Consider the following 19,595-nt stretch of genomic DNA (forward strand, 5'->3'; position numbering starts at 1 on the left):
TCACATTCACTCTTAATAAGGCATATTGCTACTTAGACGTAAGGGGATACTATTTAGGACCATGCCTAGGAAAAATTAACAAGATGTTGGTTTACATTACATTTAAACTTCTGCATATCAGTAGTCAGGGAAGCAGGTAGCAGGAAGGGAATTCCAAAGTGTAGCTGTTCAAGAGAAGAAACTATCTTGTCTGGCATTTAGGGACCTAAACAGTGTAGGGGTGGGATTTTGTTGCTAAGCGAGTTTGTCAGGGATATACAATATACCCATCTCACATACAATATTATCAGGGAGGTTGTTAATGAATATTAGGAATAATAGTGGTCCAAGGATCGACCCGAGACACTCCCGCATTGATGTTATGCTATTATGTTATGCTGTTTGGATGAATGTCTATCACTTACAACCTGGATGGTCCTATTGTCTAAGAAGGATTTAATTATATTTAGTATATATCCATTTCTGGAATTTTGAGATGAGGATTGGTTATTCATATTATTTGGATTCATCGGACTACTGTTCTTCATCTCCATCGGCTCACGGATGCAGAGGTTAGAGTACTTGGAAAAATCAATTGTAAAAAGTGATATTCTCCTGAAGGTTGAAGAAGGTTCAATTTTCAGTGTGGGTGGCTGAAAAATACAATTGCGAATTACTTAGGACCTCTATCCAGTCATGGCTGACAGAACAAGAGCATGCTACCCCTGTGAAATAAATAAAGGAGTCCACTCAAAATTCTGTCTAAATTCCCGAGTTTGACAGAAGCATTCCAGAATTTTACAAGATACACCTAAAGAAGGTCGTAGGTTACATCGACCAAAACGCGAAAATCACACTCAAGATGAGAACAGTAGTTCGATGAATCAAAATAGTACGAGCATATGTCTAGTTATACTGCATAATTTAATTTTCATTCGCAGCTTTTCATGGCAGACTTTGTCAAAAGCTTTGGATATATTAAGGGATACAACCCTGGCTTCGTCTGCCTCATTCAGTGCATGGTATATGCGTTCAGAGATGACTGTTAAAATATCTGCCGTAGAACAACATTGCCATACTGTTTGTCAGAAGACTTCCTTTTGAGAAGATGCTTGATTAATTAAGGTTTCAAAGATTTTAAGTGAAGAGGGGGAGGGGACTGATAAGGTGATAATGGAGAGGGTCAGTTCTTTCACCAGAATTCTTGTACCCTGGTACAACAGAGGCCATCTTCCAACTATTAGGGAAGCAATATTCAACAAGGGATTTATTATAGAGCTTAGAAAGTATGGGGGATAGCTCAGCTGCGCATTTCTTAATTAGTATAACATGGATGAGATCACACCTTGGAGGTGTCTAAGTATTTTATGATATTGTGAACATGAAAAGCAGTGATTTTCACATGATATAGTGTGGTTTCAGTTTGTATAGAGAAATTTGGGAGGCTCTAAGGCGCACTTAGAGGCGAATCGCCGGGCAGGCAGTTCCGCCTTCTCAGTTGCTGTGCATGCAACCTTCTGGTTGTTGGACAGTACTTTATTCACTACATTATTATAAATTTTCCAGAAATTGCGAGTTCCTATTTTCTGCGATTCTCTGCATTCTTTGGTTATTTCAACATGCCTTCTTTTGGCTGTGGCTATTTCTCTCTTACAATGATTTCTAGCATCTATAAATTTTTGCCAATTTGTATTTGATTTCTGATGTACAAACCGGCAGAATGCATGCTGCCTTTGTGCAATGGCAGCTGCACAATCTGTAGTGAACCATGGGGGAGAGTGGGGCTTGCTATAATACTTCCGTGTGGGAACATGTGCTTCAATGCCTGCTTTGCATCATCCAGTTGTCTCATTGGCATATAGTTCAGCAGGAAGAGAGAAGATATTGGTCCATGGGGTCATCTCTAATATGTTCTCTGATAGCTTCCCAATCAGGCTTTTGTAATATCTTGTCGTTTTGAACAATGGCTCTTCACCTTTGCGCTTGGTTTTTAAGTATGATGTCGACTGATACCACTAGGTGGTCTGCGTTTTTAAATGGACTGTGGGTATTAGTCACACAATCCTTAGGTACTGTGGTGAGGAATAGGTCTAGAAATGAAGTCTGCTGGTGTTCACGATCAGAGAGGCGGGTTGAGAACATGACTGTCTGTGTGAGGGAATGTGCTATAGAAAAGCTATAAGTAAAACTCGCTCCTTGACAACATTCAAAAAAGAGTCGCAAATCTGATAGGCCCTGAACTGGCATCTAAGCTTCAGCCTCTGTCCCATCGATGAAACGTTGCATCCCTCTGCCTGTTCTATAAGTATTATAATGGTGAATGCTCTGACGAACTGCAAGCACTTGTGCCCCCACAACGTAAACACCCTCGACAGACCCGACAGGCTGCAAAATCCCACCCCCACACAGTAGAAATCCCTAGATGTAAAAGATCTTTCTACTCCAGTAGTTTCTTCCCCAGAACCGCTAGACTCTGGAATTCCATTCCAGGTCCCTGTTTCCCCAACTGTACTGACATGCAGAAGTTCAAGTGCAACGTGAACCAACATCTTGCTTCCCAAATCCCCTACATAGTACCCCAGTAGTTGTTGCCCCTGTTAGTAGCCCCCTACACCAAAGTGGCAATGTGCCTTGTATGGGGTGAAAATGTAATAAAAAAAAACGTCTAGTTGCATCTGTGCAACCTGAGAAACCAAGCCATTTTTTATGGTGGACATTAAAGTTACCAAACGCATATATTTGGGCGCCACTATCTAAGTGCGGCATCTATACTATTAGAGACATGATCGATTAACGTACAATCCTGACTTGATGGAGAACGGTAGAGAAAATATAAGTAACTAACGCAGTGATGAAAGGCTAGTCGAAAGCACATAAATGCCTGGTCACCTGATTCAAAACGTTGCTCTCTAGTTAAGGGAGAGTGCTTTGAATATAGAGTCCTTACAGCAGAGAGGGGGTATCCTGTCATGTTAAAGTAGTTAGAGGGGATTGAAGAGTGTAAGTTTGTTTCACTTAATGCTAAGATATCCGGGGAGTTTACTAAGAGGTAAAACTCTACATCATCTAGATTACTTCGGATATTTGTGAATGTGAGCCTCAAGAGAGGAGGTGAACTCGTCTTGTTTGAGTGGTTGTCTGGTTTGATCGTGATATTTGTTTGGATTGTCATGTCATTACGTTTTGTTTTTCAATTTCAGGTTGAGGGGGAGAGTGTTGGGCAAAGTGGGCCAATTTTGATGTCAAGTATACACATACAATGGTCCATTTAGCGGAGTCCTACCTAGAAAGTTGTGGCCTCGTGAAAGGCCACCAGAGATAGCAGCAGGGTCCCTTTCCGTGCGTGACATGGCACTACAACTATCCCAATATTATACAACTGATGATAGAGCAGTCACTCTAAGCGCTACCAAAGAGAAACCAGAAACTCCAGCCAGACAAACTGTCAATTAAGTACCCTCAACCTCTTAGACGAGACCGGCCCAAACCAGTTGAGTGAACGCAAGGGCATACAAGTAACCCCAATTTGCTTAGTTTGTAAGAGAATGAAAGAAATTGGAGATAAGGATAGGGGAACAACGTGACATGTCCTAGTCAGGAAACAAGGCCAAGTACATGTGTAGTATTGGGAATCCCAGCTTAATTGCTATCTAGGTAGTTTTAGAAATAAAAAGTTATGTAAGCATATTTTGGGTTTCCCCTCAGCGAGTTGGCAGGGTCACAAAAGGTTACGTTTGACAGGTATCAACCTAGAGAGAGTTCACCGGAAATTAGGGATGACACGGAAATTGTGGTCGAGGCCTTCCTTCAAATCCATCTTGTTGTTTATCGATGCATCGGTCTGCAGTGACCATTTCCCAACGAGATGGCAGACAAGCGTCCAAGAAGATATCATTCGTTGGCTAAGGCAACCAGATATGTACGCATTATACATTTGCGCGTACACGTCTCAAAGACTTTCAAGGCAAGAAACGGTGTAAGGATAAGAACACACACACACACACATAACAGTGAACTGCACGTAAGATACGCAAGAGCAAACACACCCATGCCCATATATGTAAGAACGGTGATAAACACACATCGCTTAGTAGTAAAAGCAAACGTAACAGAAACGTTTAGTTAGTATTAAATAAATAATAAATATTAATTAAATAAATAAATAATAAATAAATATTAATTAAATAAATAATAAATAAACAGAACAGCAAACATTTACGGTAACACAGGGTGGCTCTGGTGAGTCCCTGGTAGTGTACCTCTGCGACTGGCTAACAAATAAGGAGTGTAAAAAGCCAGCAGTATGCAGGCCTATCTACTCCTTTAGTACCTATTTACAATGCCTCCCCACGGGACAGAGTTAGACACCAGGGTCGTTTTTTAACGTGGAGAAAAGGTACAAAAATAAAAAATTGTCTCAGTCGTGAAGGATTTCTCCTCCACTGAGAGAACGAGAAATAGAAGTGCAAAATCTGAAGAACAGATACTACACTTTGATCTTGGCCAAAAGGTCAAGTAGTTTAGGTTTGAAAACTGGAAAATTTGTTTGAGTTACCAGCTCTAGAAAGGTTATCGACCATAACTGGAGAGGCCTCCTTCTCCCAGTTTTAATATCAGAGTTTTCCTTCTCTTAAATAGATGACCTGATAAGATCTACGGACCCATTTCACCAAGAGGGGTAACCATGTGCCTGGTTTCTACACCAGGTATTTCTGCACTTTCGCATGGATGAAACTACTGAGTACCTTTAAAGTTTTGCTCTATTCTATTTAAATAAGCATAGGATTGGAGATAGATTCCCGTCGAACATTAAGAAATTGTGTATGCCTTAAAACAATCTGTTTTAGTAAATTATTTGGGTAAATTTTTACCTGGCCTCCACCTCAACATCCTCCCCCAAAATTACAACTCTCACAGGCCCTTGGGTATGCTGAAAACGAATATCGCATTCAAACTCTGCAAATAAGTAACTTTCCGAATATGTCACTTCCATCCTGGCATGCACGCGCCCACATGCAAACACAACTCCGAGAAACTGCTTGTGACAAATTTAGTTTTACCCCCCCCCCCCACTTTTAAATATATACTAGCAGGAGTATCCGGTGTTGCCCGGGTGTGGAGAGGTGGTGTAGGGGGGGGGAATCAAAATCGTAGGCAGCTCGGATGGAGAAAGGTGTTAAAAAAAAGAAAAACAGTGGTGGTAGGCAGGCAGGTTTGAACCCGTAACGTGAAGGAGGAAAAGAAGGTGAAAAAAAAAAAAGCAACGTCTTAGCTGATGCATCCATCGCGCAGCCGGAAGTTGTGAACGTTGAAATTAAGGTTAGTCAATCGAAAAGAGACTATGACTTGTGAAAATGTCGGTGAAAAAAGCGGCCCCTCCTTGTAGAAAACAGCCGAATTGAGGGTGAAGGAATTAATGTTTTTGGCTAATTTTTCGATATTTGTCGTCCAAGACGTCTAGCTTCAAAACGATACCGATCTCTATATTATCTAATTAATTGGACTGTTTATTGAGAAGAGTATTATTTCTTCATTTATTTATTGTGAACTATTATCCTCATCTTTTTTAGTTGTTGCTTCATGATGTTTCAACCAACTATTCCTCTGGCCTTTGTCAGGTGGTTACCATGACGACGAAATCCAGAGGAATAGTTGGCTGAAACCTCATGAAACAAAAACTAAAAGATGAGGCTAATAGTCCGCAATAAATAAATGGATACCAATTCTGTCAGGATCCGTCGCGTGTGTCGAAAGTTTTTGGCTGACATACAAACACACACACACACACATTTTGCTTTTTATATAGGATATTATTATTATTTCATGTCTCCACACAAAATGTTACAAGTTGGTATATTTTATGCATTGATTTTTCAGTATTTACTTCAAAAGTGTCTAATATATGAGCAGAGCTAGGTAGTAAGTTTTTTTTTTTTTTGATAATCTCGTAAACTCGTGTTTATTCGATAATAATCCTCTGAAAAAAAATTTGAAAAAAGAAAAATTAAAATAAAAAAAAAAATAGAGAGGAGGCAAGATTCTGCAGGTCCGCCATCAAAATTATTGGTGCTTTTTTTTTTAATTGTTGTATGCCATTCAGTCTAGGAGGAAATGTCAAGGGAATATTAAATTCACAGGTGGTCATCAGTCGCCTGTAAGTTTGGTTCATTTTTGATCAGGAACCCAGTATCTTCAGATAGAGCATATGATGCTACCAGAACAAGCTAACGGGGATTACCACTCTGAGCCAAAGTGGACCTGGGAGCAATGGTAACTAAGGGAGATAACTCCCCACAACCCCCAAATAGGGCCTCACCAATGTCTTTTAAAGTCATATTCAGAACCAAAAGTAACGTTATGGACCATTTTTAGATAGGATTTTCAAGTTAAATTCAAACTTTTATGGAAAATTGTTAGGTGAAAGTACAGGATAGTCACAAAACGCCCCCCTCCTTATGATAAGAAGGGTTTTCTAATTGATAACGTTATTATTTCAGCACGGTTCGTATTCTGCAGAAGTAACGAATTATTAATTGATCCAAGACTAAAACTAATTTTTTTTTTTAAGAGTAATCATGTTAAACCTGAATATTTCAAGAGCGATAGGGGAGGATATAACATGCAACTAATTCTATATATATATATATATATATATATATATATATAGAGAGAGAGAGAGAGAGAGAGAGAGAGAGAGAGAGAGATCGCCATCTTAACATTTCCTGGCACACAGCCACCTACATGGGTCATTTATAGAATATTTATTTTCACTGAAATGTGTTAAATGAACACAAGAAAACAACGTGTCCGTTTTCATTATTTAAGCAAATTACATTTTTTTTTAAATTTAAAATATCGGCACATATGCAGAATACGGACCGTGCTGAAATAATGACGTTATCATTTAGAAACCTATTCTTAACATGAGGAGGGGGAGGCGTCTCGTTTACTATGCTGTGCTGTACTTTCACCTAACAATTTAATAAACTAAAGGTTAAATATGCGGAATACGGACCGAGACATGTTTTACATAGGATTTTCGTGTGAAATTCAATTTTTACGGTAATTTTTTGTTTGCTTGCTAGGTGAAAAAGTACAGTTACACCCCCTCCCCATGTTAAGAACCGGTTTCTAAATAACGTTATTATTTCAGTACGGTCCGTATTCTGCACAAGTACCAAATGAGATTTGTTAAGAATTTTAAAACCAATTTAAATGAACTTTGAATTTCGACAGTTTAAAGGCTTTCGAATCCTTTTTAACTTTCAAAGAATCACAAAGTATTTTTTTTTTTTTGACAAGATTAAATAGATTGATAATTTTGTTGACGTATGAATTGAAATGCATTCTGGCGGATTTCATTTTCTAATTAAATTTTTTTTAATGATTGCTTTTGTACTTTACGCCGTTTTATTTTAAATTTCAATAAACATTATTCATTTATTTTTAATTATCATAATATGTAAGTAACGAAAAGGCGAGAAAAACACGGACACAAGATTTCTATATATAGATATGTCATGCATAATTATCGAAAACTTGAAATTAATTATATTTTTATATATTTTTTTATTAAATAATCAAGTTGAAGCTAAAAACGTTGAATTAATGTTAAAATATTTAACAATTTTTTGATAAATTAAAAATTTGTTTGGTACTAGTGTACTAGTGCAATCCGTGCTAAAATAACGTTATTATTTAGAAAGCCATTCTTAACATGGGGAGGGGAGAATATTTTGTACCTATTCTGTAGTTTAACTTAACAATTTAATAAAAACATACATCATAAAACTTTAATTAAACTTGAAAATACTATTAAAAAAAAAAAATAAGTGCACACTACTGCAGTAGCACCTTTTCTTAAAGATAATTTTACATAAATTCGTGGCGTTCGTTAAGATTGGCACTTCTTTGTTTACAAGGCCATTCGGCGGAAGTGACGTCAGACAAATTTTAAGGTACGGATGACCAACACTAATGTAACTTCTTTTCTTTTTTTTTTTTCTCTTAAAGCAAATATAAAAATAGAAATTTTATTCAAACATTTTATTTGAACTTTTTATAACAAAATTATGAACTTTATAATAAAAATATATTTATTAGCAGTTTTTTTTTTATCAAACATCAGGTGTTGATATTTTTTTCACACCAAACATAATAACTGTTATAAAAATAATTATTTTTAATAAATTATTAACTGTTTAAATTATTTTTTAAATAAATTTATTAACTGTTTTTTTTTTATAAATTTATTAACTGTTTTTTTTAAATAAATTTATTAACTCTTTTTTTAAATAAATTTATTAACTGTTTTTTTAAATAAATTTATTAACTGTTTTTTATAACATACTTATTAACTGTTTTTTGAATTTTTTTATCACATTTTCACCTCAAACAAGGCACATTGCCACTTTGGTGTAGGGGGCTACTATCAGGGGTAACATCTACTGGCGTACTATGTGGGGATTTGGAAAGCAAGATGTCTGTTCACGTTACACTTGAACTTCTGCACGTCAGTACAGTTGGGGAAGCAGGGACCTGGAATGGAATTCCAAAGTCTAGCGGTTCTGGGGAAGAAACTAGTGGCGTAGAAAGATCTTTTACATCTAGGGATCTCTACTGTGTGGGGGTGAGATTTACCTGCCAGTCAGGTTTGTCGAGGGTGTTTATGTTGTGGGGGCACAAGTGCTTGTAGTTCGTCAGAGCATTCTCCATTAAAATACTTTTAGAACAGGCAGAGCGATGCAACATTTCGTCGATGGGACAGAGGCTGAAGCTTAGATGCCAGTTCAGGGCCTATCAGATTGGTGACTCTCTTTTGAATCTTGTCAAGGAGCAAGAGACTAGTAGCAGATGCACCAGCCCAAATATGACAGCAATACTCCATACATGGGCGAATGGTGGCCTTATAGAAGTACAGGATACTTTCGGGCGTTAGTAGTTTTCTAGCACGGTAGAGAGAGCCTACCTTCTTTGCAGCGGCCCTGGCAATGCTTTCAATGTAATTGTTCCAACTCATGCTTCCTGTGAACGTCAGGCCAAGCAGTTCGAAAGATGTACTTTCAGATAAAGTGTCGTTGGCTATTGCTATTGGTGGTAGAGAAGGTTTTTTGTAATTATTGAAGGAAACTAGTTTAGTCTTGGCAGCATTGAATGTGACCATCCATTTTTGTCTCCATTCCACTACAGATTGGAGGTCATCCTCTAGTGTTTCTGCCATTTCTTTAGAAATGTGTTCATTTGTTTTCCTGTCATGCCTGTTATAGAGTGTGGTGTCATCAGCATATATACCCATCTCAAGGCAATTTTGTCGGGGAGGTCATTTATGAATATTAGGAACAACAGAGGTCCAAGAATAGACCCTTGAAGCACTCCCGCATTTTTTTTTTTTTTTTTTTTTTTTTTTTTTTTTTTTTTTTACAAAGGCATCACCACATTATCAAGGCCCAGAGGCCACTCAAGGATAAGGGTTAAAGAGTGTACAGTAGAAGTTGGTCAATATAGTAATCATTAGTAATGAAAATTTGGTAAATTTAATAACTTATATGGAACGGCTCATCAAGAACTTATTTACTTTAGACTTGAACACAACCATATTGTAGTCAGCCGGAAAGCAGGAAAACGGAAGACAATTCCACAGGCGTGCAGTTCTAAGAAAGAAGCTTTGTTCATGGAATCTACGTTTAGGTTTAGGCACAGATAAAGAGTGGGGGAAATTATTGATAGTGTTTACAGCTAGACGAGTGTTTCTTGTGAAAGTTTGGCGAGGGGGGACCATAGATTGAAGCTCAGTTGAACACTTTCCATGAAAATAACGATACATCAGAGACAAACTCGCAACATCTCTTCTGTGAGATAGAGGTTGCAAGGAGGAGAAAAGGACATCTCCTACGAGGCTACGAAGTCTATTTTGAACTCTATCAAGGCAGGACAAGTTCTTTCTAGCAGCTCCTGCCCAGATGTGGCAACAGTATTCCATCCTTGGACGTACCTGGCTCTTATATAGATAGAGAATAGCATCAGCAGTGAGATATCTACTGGATCGATAGAAAGATCCCACCATTTTTCCAGCGGCCTTGGCAACAGATTTGATATACGTGTTCCATTTAAGATCAGGAGTAATGGTCAAGCCCAGAAGCTTGTCAAAACTTGAGGCCTCCTGAAGACGAGAGCCATTCATTTCAATTGATGACAAATGTGGATTAGAATGTTGATGATGTAAAGAGAGAAGCTTGGTTTTAGATGCATTAAAAGTAACCAGCCACTCCTTTCCCCATTGTACTACGTGCTCAAGATCAGAGGAGAGAGAATTGGAGAGAACTTGCTCGTTTACTGTCTTAGATGTGGTACCATAAATGGTAGTGTCGTCAGCATAAATGTCTACAAATGATGTAAGGATATGATTTGGAAGATCATTAATGTAGATCAGGAAAAGAGTTGGGCCCAGGATGGATCCCTGAGGAACACCGGCATTAATATTGTGAGCTTCTGATTTTTGCCCCTCAACTACTACTCTTATGAATCTATCAGAAAGAAATGATTTAATAATTGAGAAGACTTTTCCAGCTATACCATAGCTAGCGATCTTATGAAGTAAACCTTTATGCCATACCCTATCAAAGGCTTTAGATATGTCAAGAGCAATTGCCCTAGAAAGATTGCCACCGTCGAGAGATTTGCTAATCCTATGCGATATAACTGTAAGGACATCAGCTGTAGATCTAGCAGAACGGAAACCATATTGAGTGTCACTAAGAAGGTTATTTTTGTTGAGATGTTTGATTACTTCTGTATTTAATACAGATTCTAGCAACTTACTCATGACGCACAGGAGACTTATTGGCCTGTACTGAGAGGGGGATGAGCGATCACCTGAATTCTTAAATACAGGGCATACTGATGAGATTTTCCAGGGAGATGGGAAACTATTCTCCTTAAGACAACGTTTAAACAGTTTTGTAAGTATGGGCGCTAGTTCAGGTTGAAGTTTTTTGAGTACTATAATTGGAATACCATCAGGGCCAGTTGCTTTACTGGAATCAAGGTTTTTGATTAGCTTGGCAACATCACGTACAGATATACGTATATCACATAGCGTGTTTTCTGATACAAGAGGAAATATTGGGGGTTGGCGGTCTTGGTCGCAAAGGGTAGAATTAGCTGCAAAGTTCTTGACAAAGAGTTTGGCTTTGTCTGATGCTGACGAGATTACCTCAGATCCATTGATAATAGTTGGGATGGAGCACACGCTTCTGTTCAGGATTCTGTTTGCTATTTGCCAAAACTGGTGGGAACCAAGCCGCTGCTCAGCTACTTTGGACTTAACAGATTGAGCATACAACTCTCTTGCGTTCCTTATTACTTTCTTACAATGGTTGCTGGCAGTCCTGAAAACGGCTTTAGTTTCCATACATCTATTACGTTTGAAGCAGTGGAAAAAGTGATTTCTGTGCGCAATGGCAGCAGCACATTCTGGAGAGAACCATGGCTGGCTGTTAGGTTTTTGCTGAAATTTTTTAGAGGGTATGAAATGGTCAATACCTACAATTAACCATTCAGTTAGGTCTAATACTATAGAGGACACATCCTTTTTAAACATGGAATGCAGAGGTAGATCAGATATAAATGTACGGAAGCTATCCCAGTCAGCCTTAGTGTATCGATATACTGTACGATGAAGAGGTACGTCTGGGGACTTATTACATTTCATTTTTATCTTAATTGATACAACAGAGTGGTCGGAAGATCCAAGAGGCGACAGAACAGAAACTGAACATAGTTCAGGGCAAGTTGTGAGAAAAAGGTCTAGTAGGCTCGCATACTGGCCGTCATTATCGGGCACACGGGTGGGTTCCTGAACAATCTGAGTGAGGTCATAGGCAATGGAGAAATCATGACAGAACCTCCCCTCATCATCGGTCTTGTTTGAGTGGGTCAACCATTCGACGTTGTGAACATTGAAGTCTCCACATACGTGAATGTTAGCTGAAGGATAAGTAGAAAGGACTTGGTCAATTTTCTCAGATATGCTTTGAAAGATAGTAACTCCGCTGTTGTGGGGGCGATAGAGAGTAAATATAAATGCAGTAGTGTGAGCTAAAGCAACCCGGAAGCACATATAAGGTAAGTTAGGATCTTCCCTGGCGATGTCCCTCCCACATGGAAAGCTATCTTTAATATAGGCACATATTCCATGCCCATGGCGATCTTGGGGGTCAGATTTAGAAGTTAAGTTAGAGTATCCTGTAATTGCAAACTCATCAAGGGAAATAGCCTGTCCAATGCCAGTTTCACTTAAAAATAAAAGGTCTGGTTTAGTCTCCTGTAATTGGGTTTCAACCTCTGGAAGGTTAGAACGTAGACCCCTGATGTTGGAGAAGGAGACATGGTAGTAGGGGTCTACGTTGGAAGTTGGAGAACCGGGTTTAATCGTGTATTTTTTCTTGAAACTTGTCATGATGAAATTTTGGAATTTTAGATGTACGACCGTCGAGGACAACCTGGATTTTTCTCTTATCTAAGAAGGATTTAATTATGTTTAGCATTCTACCAGTGATACCGTATGATCTAATTTTCCTGAGGAGACCCTTATGCCATACCCTGTCAAAAGCCCTAGATATATTTAGAGCAACCGCTCTGCCCTCCCCGGTTTTGTCCAGTAAGTGGTATATACGTTCAGAGATTACAGTTAGGAGGTCTGCTGTGGAACGGACTTGTCTAAATCCATATTGTTGGTCAGTCAGAAGTTTAGCATCTGTAAGGTGATGGACTAGAGCATGGTTAATTAAGGTCTCAAATATTATGGAAAAAAGTGGGAGGAGGCTAATAGGGCGATAATTTAATGGGTCCATTCTTTCGCCAGAATTCTTGAATACTGGTACCACAGAAGCAGTTTTGCAACAGCTCAGAAAGCAAGATTCATTAAGGCATTTGTTGTAGAGTTTGGGGAGAATTGGAGCTACTTCAGCTGAGCACTTTTTTAATAGCACAGCTGGGATGAGATCAGGTCCACATGCTTTTGCAGTGTCAAGGTTTTTTATGATAGCATGCACCTGAGCAGGGGTGATTTTCAGATCATCTAGCATGGCGTCTGTCCGCATAGGAAAGTCAGGTAGGGGGTGGTTGAGAGGGTCCAGTGTGGAGTTTGAGGCAAACCGACTGGCAAGCATGTTAGCCTTGTTGGTTGCTGAGCAAACAACCTCGTGATTGTTGGTTAGTGGGGGAATTGTTGATTGCCCATTATTTACTACGCTGTTGTAGATTTTCCAGAAGTTACGAGTTCCTAATTTCTGTGCTTCCATGCGTTTTTTGGTGGTTTCAGTAAATTCTCTTTTAGCTGTCGCTATTTCTTTCTTAACGTTACTTCTAGCTTCTATGTGCTGCTGCCTGTTTGAACTGGACTTATGTTGGTTAAATCTGCGGTATGCATGCTGCCTTTGAGCAATGGCAGTTGCGCAAGTCGAAGTAAACCATTGAGGAGAGTGGGGTTTGCTACAAAATTTCCGCATGGGGACATGTACGTCAATTGCAGTTTTGAACCATTCAGTGGTCTCATTTGCGCACTGTTCAGCAGGAAGAGAAAAAATATTTCCCCATGCGGCATCTCTGATAAGATCTCTGATGGCTTCCCAGCCTTTGTATAATATCTTGTTTTGAGCACTGGCTCTTCGATTTTTGGCTCTAGAGTTTAGGGCGATTTCAACCATTATCACTGCATGATCAGCATGCCCAAGTGGGCTGTCGGTATTCGTTATACAATCATCAGGAACTGTGGTCAAAAACAGATCTAGAAGTGATGCATGTTGTTTTTGCTGGTCTGGGAAACGGGTTGGAAGCGTATCAATTTGTGATAGAGATTAAGATATAGAGAAGCTATGTGTTGTGCTGCCTACTGTGTCTGTGTAAGTAGAGAATCCCAACCAGTTTTTGTGGTGGACATTAAAGTCACCAAATACATGTACTTGTGCGCTAGTGTCGAGGGAGAGTGCTGTATCTATGCTGTCAGAGACTTTGTTTATTATGGTGCAGTCCTGGCTCGAGGGAGAGCGGTAGAGAAAATAAAAGTAGCTAAAGCTGTGTTGCAAGTTTAGTCTAAAGCACATAAAGGCTTGATCGTCCGATTCTAGGTTTGTTTCTCTAGTCAAGGGAAGGGTATTACGAATGTAAACTCCAAGTCCGTGCATATGTTTGTTAGAGTCCTTACGACAGAGTGGGAGATATCCAGTCATGTTAAAGTAGTTAGAGGGGATGGAAGAGTGTAGGTTAGTCTCATTTAGTGCTGAGATATCGGGAGTATTTGTTAACTGTTTTTTTTTTTAATATATTTATTAACTGTTTTTTTAAATATATTTATTAACTGTTTTTTAAATATATTTATTAACTGTTTTTTTAATATATTTATTAATTGTTTTTTTAATATATTTATTAACTGTTTTTTGAATATATTTATTAACTGTTTTTTTATATATTTATTAACTGTTTTTTTTATATATTTATTAACTGTTTTTTATATATTTATTAACTGTTTTTTATATATTTATTAACTGTTTTTTATATATTTATTAACTGTTTTTTATATATTTATTAACTGTTTTTTATATATTTATTAACTGTTTTTTATATATTTATTAACTGTTTTTTTTTATATATTTATTAACTGTTTTTTATATATTTATTAACTGTTTTTTATATATTTATTAACTGTTTTTTTAATATTTATTAACTGTTTTTTTTTATATATTTATTAACTGTTTTTTATATATTTATTAACTGTTTTTTTATATATATATTAACTGTTTTTTGAATATATTTATTAACTGTTTTTTATATATTTATTAACTGTTTTTTATATATTTATTAACTGTTTTTTATATATTTATTAACTGTTTTTTTTATATATTTATTAACTGTTTTTTATATATTTATTAACTGTTTTTATATATTTATTAACTGTTTTTATATATTTATTAACTGTTTTTATATATTTATTAACTGTTTTTATATATTTATTAACTGTTTTTTATATATTTATTAACTGTTTTTTTTATATATTTATTAACTGTTTTTTTATATATTTATTAACTGTTTTTTATATATTTATTAACTGTTTTTTATATATGTATTAACTGTTTTTTATATATTTATTAACAGTTTTTTATATATTTATTAACAGTTTTTATATATTTATTAACAGTTTTTATATATTTATTAACTGTTTTTTATATATTTATTAACTGTTTTTTTATATATTTATTAACAGTTTTTTATTATGTATTAACTATTTTGTTATATATTTATGAACTATATTTTATATTTATTAACTGTTTTTTATATATTTATCAACTGTTTTTTTATATATATTTATGAACTGTTTTTCTCAATCAAACAAACAACAATTCATAAATATTTTTTATAAGTTACATTTTTATGTTTTATTCAAAAAAAAAATTTTTTTTTAATTACCAACACCTGATGTTTGATTAAAAAAAAACAGTTCATAAATATATTCTTATTATAAAGATTATAATTTAAAATTTTTAAGTTCAAATAAAGACTATTTGAATTGAAATTTTATTTTTATATTTGCTTTTAAAAAAAAAATTTTTTTACATTATAATAGTGTTGGTCATCCGTACCTTAAAATGTGTCTGACGTCACTTCCGCTGAAGCGTTTTGTAAACAAAGTGCCAATCTTAACGTAAGCCAAGATTTATATTTATAGCTATCCCATGAATAATTGTAGAAAACTTTGAATTAATTATATTTTTATATTTAAAAATTAAATAGTTAACTTGAAACTAAAAACGTTGAATTAATTTTAAAATATTTCAATTTTTAATTTTTTTTAAATTAATTTTTTTAAAAATAATTTTTACATGAATTTCGTTTTTTTTTTACAATGAATAAATTAAATTTATCAAAAATATTTTTAAAAAACTGTTGATCTTTTCTTGAAAAAATATCAAATTTTGAAGTTTCTTTTTATTTAAATTTTTTTAATAATTAATTTTTTAATAATTAATTTTTTTCATCATAAACAAATTTTTTAAAAAATTAATTTAACTTTTTTTTACAAATCAAAAACAATTTAAAACGAAAATAAAAGTAAATAAAAACATTGAGCAAAAATTATTTGTTGATTCGTTTTTGGTTTTTTACATTTAAATAAAATCCTAATTATTTTGTTAATTATTAAAATTAAAATTTTCAAAATTTAATGTCATTTTTTTTTATTTATTTATTTATGCGTTTTTTTTTATTATAATTATTATTTGTTTTTAATTTAAAATAAACAACGACATTTAACAAAATCTCGTCTCTAAAATCGGTGACCAAAAAGTGGGGGATAAGTTTAGATAATAATATACATTTTAAATTGATCCCCCATTTTCGGTATCAGTGACAACATTACAAAAGTGGGAGGGTTACCTGTTTTTTTCTTAAACAACGGCATGGTCAGAAGAAAAAAGGTAGTCTGTCAGGGCGGGTAATTGCCTTGCCCCATATTTCCAGGGCCACCCGGGTCTCTCTTTGTCCACCCTTAGTCGTGTGGAAGGCTTCTTTTTTTTTAATCCCGACGAGGTTGTCGCGAAGTGAATGAATCCACGTTGAAGTTCAACAAGATTGAAGAACGTACGAGGCGAACGCCATTAGTGGACGAGTTGACGGTCGTCTGCAGTTGAATACGACAGATCGCTTTACTATCGATAAGGAGAGGAAGATAGGCATTGACGGCAGAGACTCACCAAACCCATCACCAAAGAGGTCACAAATCGAAAGTGATTGAGGGACTTATCATTTAACACCTCCTCCACCCATCCATACCCTTTTCAGCGTATCTTTAGTTCATGTAAATGGGGAAATAAAATTAAATTATTTATCTCCATACACGGATGATGTGGCACTAAGTTTGGAAAGTGGGATTTGAAAAAAAAAGCGCAAAGAAAAGGCACTCTGGCATGCAAAAAATGCCTGAGCAGCCCCGTCGGCATTCTTCTGTTATGGAAGGCCGAAAGGTGGTGTGAAGGTGCCGATCGACCGTACAACTAATAAAGTAAACACAAGACAAAGGGAAAGCGGTAACGGCAATAACAAAGAAGGATACAGTACAGTGTACAGTGATGACACACAGATGATCGGTTAAAGAGGACGTGTGAATAATGTTTTATTTTTGAAAAAATGTAAAATAAACGGCAAATGAATTCAGGATCAGCTGCAGCGAAAACTAGCGTCGCCTCGTCGGGTTGGTTTCTTGAGTCCTCCTTGAGGTAGGAACTGATAGTCGGACGTCAGTGAGTATGAACGAGTAACTGGAACAGGCCGCTGCTGGGCTGGACGTTAGTGGACATGGAAACAGGTAGCTTGACGCCACTGGACTGCAGTGGGCTTTAAACGTGTAGCTGGACGTCAGTGGACATTGGAACGGGTAACTGAACATCAGTGGTGGGCCCCACCACTGGTGGGGGTGGGCACTTTTGTGTGTGTAGCTGGACATCAGTGGGCACTGGTATGGACGTCAGTGGGTCGCAGGAACTGGTGGCTGGAAGTGTTGGAGCTGCAGGAGAGAGCTGGGGTGGCGCTGGAAGCTAAAGAACTGAAATTGTTGGTCTTCACTGGAATTTGGTGGAGGTCTGGTTTGTGCTTTTTCTCTTCAGTCTTTCCATCCTCTGTTACCTTCCTCGATTATTTGGTGTGGCGCTAGTTTATGCTGACACTGCATCTTTTTTTGGTGGGGGTAGGGTAGCTTGCAATTATATAGTTAGAGTTTTCATGACTCCATGTTTGATTTCGTTGTTTTACGTCTGTATCAGTTTCATATGCCTCAGGTGTATTCGTCTACACATTCATATTTTTGTTATCCGTTGTATCTTTTCAGCCATCCCTCTGATTTCAATCGCTCTCATTTTTTATTTTTAAGTTTTCCGGAATTGTTCCTAGTGCTCCCACTACTAGTGGTATTAGCTTGACTTTCTTCATCTTCCATATCCTTTTGAGCTGTCTAGCCAGTTCTACATATTTGCTCCACTTCTCTATCTCTTAGATGTTCACTCTGTGGTCTGCTGGAATGGCGAAATCTATGATCTGGCAGGACTTTTCCTTCTTGATAACTATTATGACATCCGGTCTTCTTGCTTGGATGAGTTTATCTTTCTGTATATCCATGTCCCATAGGATTTTTTGATTTTCATTTTCATTTTTTTCATTGCCAGTTTGTGCTTGTACCATTTGTCTGTGTGTTTAGAATTCAGTTGTCTGCATAATTCCTAGTGTATTCTCTTCCCCACTTGATCGTGTCTCTTATATCCTTTTGGAGCTAGTTTTCTACATTCGCTTATTATGTGGTTTATTGTTTCATCTCTTTGAGAAGACCATCGAGCCATACCCTGTCAAAAGCCTTAGATATATCTAGGATTATTATCTTAGCCTCTCCTGTGTTTTTTTTCCGCAAAGGAAAATCTGGGAGGGAGTGGTTTGCTGGGTTTAAAGTGGAGTTGGAGGATAACCATTAGACTAGCAGGTTAGTCTTCTCAGTTGCCATGTAAAGTTGTTGGATAGTGGAGGAATTATTGACTGTCCATTTTTTACTACACTGTTATAAATTTTCCAAAAATTACGAGTTCTTAAGTTTCTGCACATTGACACGTTTTCTAGTGGTTTCATTATCTCTTCTCTTAGCTGCGGCTATTTCACTCTTATGGTGATTTTTAACTTCTGTATAGTTTTGTCTATTTGTATGTAGCCTTAGCCTAATGGAGGAATGCTCTTTTCTTTTTCCATACAACCTCTTTCCAACAGAAGAGACATTGTGAGCCTGTCTCTGCTTTATCGTTATTTTCATGGCAAGTGCTCGTCTGAGCTCCAATATATGGTCCCACCTCGCCAAACTTTCACAAAAAACACTCGTCAACCTGAAACCACTATCAATAATTTCCCCAACTCTTTATCTGTGCCTAAACCTAAACGTGAATTCCGTGAACAAAGCTTCTTTCTTAGAACTGTACGCCTGTTGTACTCTGTTCCGTTTGCCTGCTTTCTAGCTGACTACAATATGGTCGTCTCCAAGTCCAATGAAAACAAATTCTTGACGAGCCATCTCCTTTAGTAATCGTATTTACCAAATTTCTACTAACGATTACTACAATATTGTCCCATTGACTATTGTACACTCATTAACCCTTATCCTCGAGTGGCCTGCAGGCCTTGATAAATGGTGACTCCTTTGTAAAAAAAACAGAAAAAAAACAAGAGAAGCTATGTGTGATGCTATAAGCTGCATCTGTGTAACTAGAGAAACTAAACCAATTACTTTTGTGGCGAACATTAAAGGCTCCAAATATTTCGCTACTGATATCTAGGGAGAGTGCTTCATCTGTCAGAAACAATCTTGGAATGAGGGAGAGCAGTAGAGAAAACTATGGATTGCAATAATTGCTGAGAATGCAGTTAGGAGATTCGGAGTTCCTATCCCATCGCGGTTACCACCTGACGAAGGCCAGAGGAATAGTTGGTCGAAACATCGTAAAACAACAACTAAAAGATGAGAATAATAGTTTGCAATAAATAAAATTAACTGCTGCTATGTTGCATGGTCAGAGCGACTATATTATACCACCGGA

At 36.7% G+C, this 19,595-nt stretch overlaps 1 protein-coding gene across 1 annotated transcript in view; it reads right to left on the reverse strand.

Moving 5' to 3' along the window:
- Window positions 1-16,670, reverse strand: part of LOC145269871 (A-kinase anchor protein 10, mitochondrial-like) — a 165,610-nt gene extending 148,940 nt beyond the window's left edge. The window contains 1 exon segment of the mRNA XM_080125615.1: window positions 16,408-16,670. Coding sequence (XP_079981741.1) covers window positions 16,408-16,432 — 25 coding nt within the window. The 5' untranslated portion in view covers window positions 16,433-16,670.
- Between the last annotated feature and the right edge of the window lie 2,925 nt (window positions 16,671-19,595).

This window comes from Euprymna scolopes, chromosome 45, assembly GCF_053919585.1.
Source record: "Euprymna scolopes isolate OS-2025 chromosome 45, ASM5391958v1, whole genome shotgun sequence".
NCBI classification, from domain to species: Eukaryota; Metazoa; Mollusca; class Cephalopoda; order Sepiida; family Sepiolidae; genus Euprymna; species Euprymna scolopes.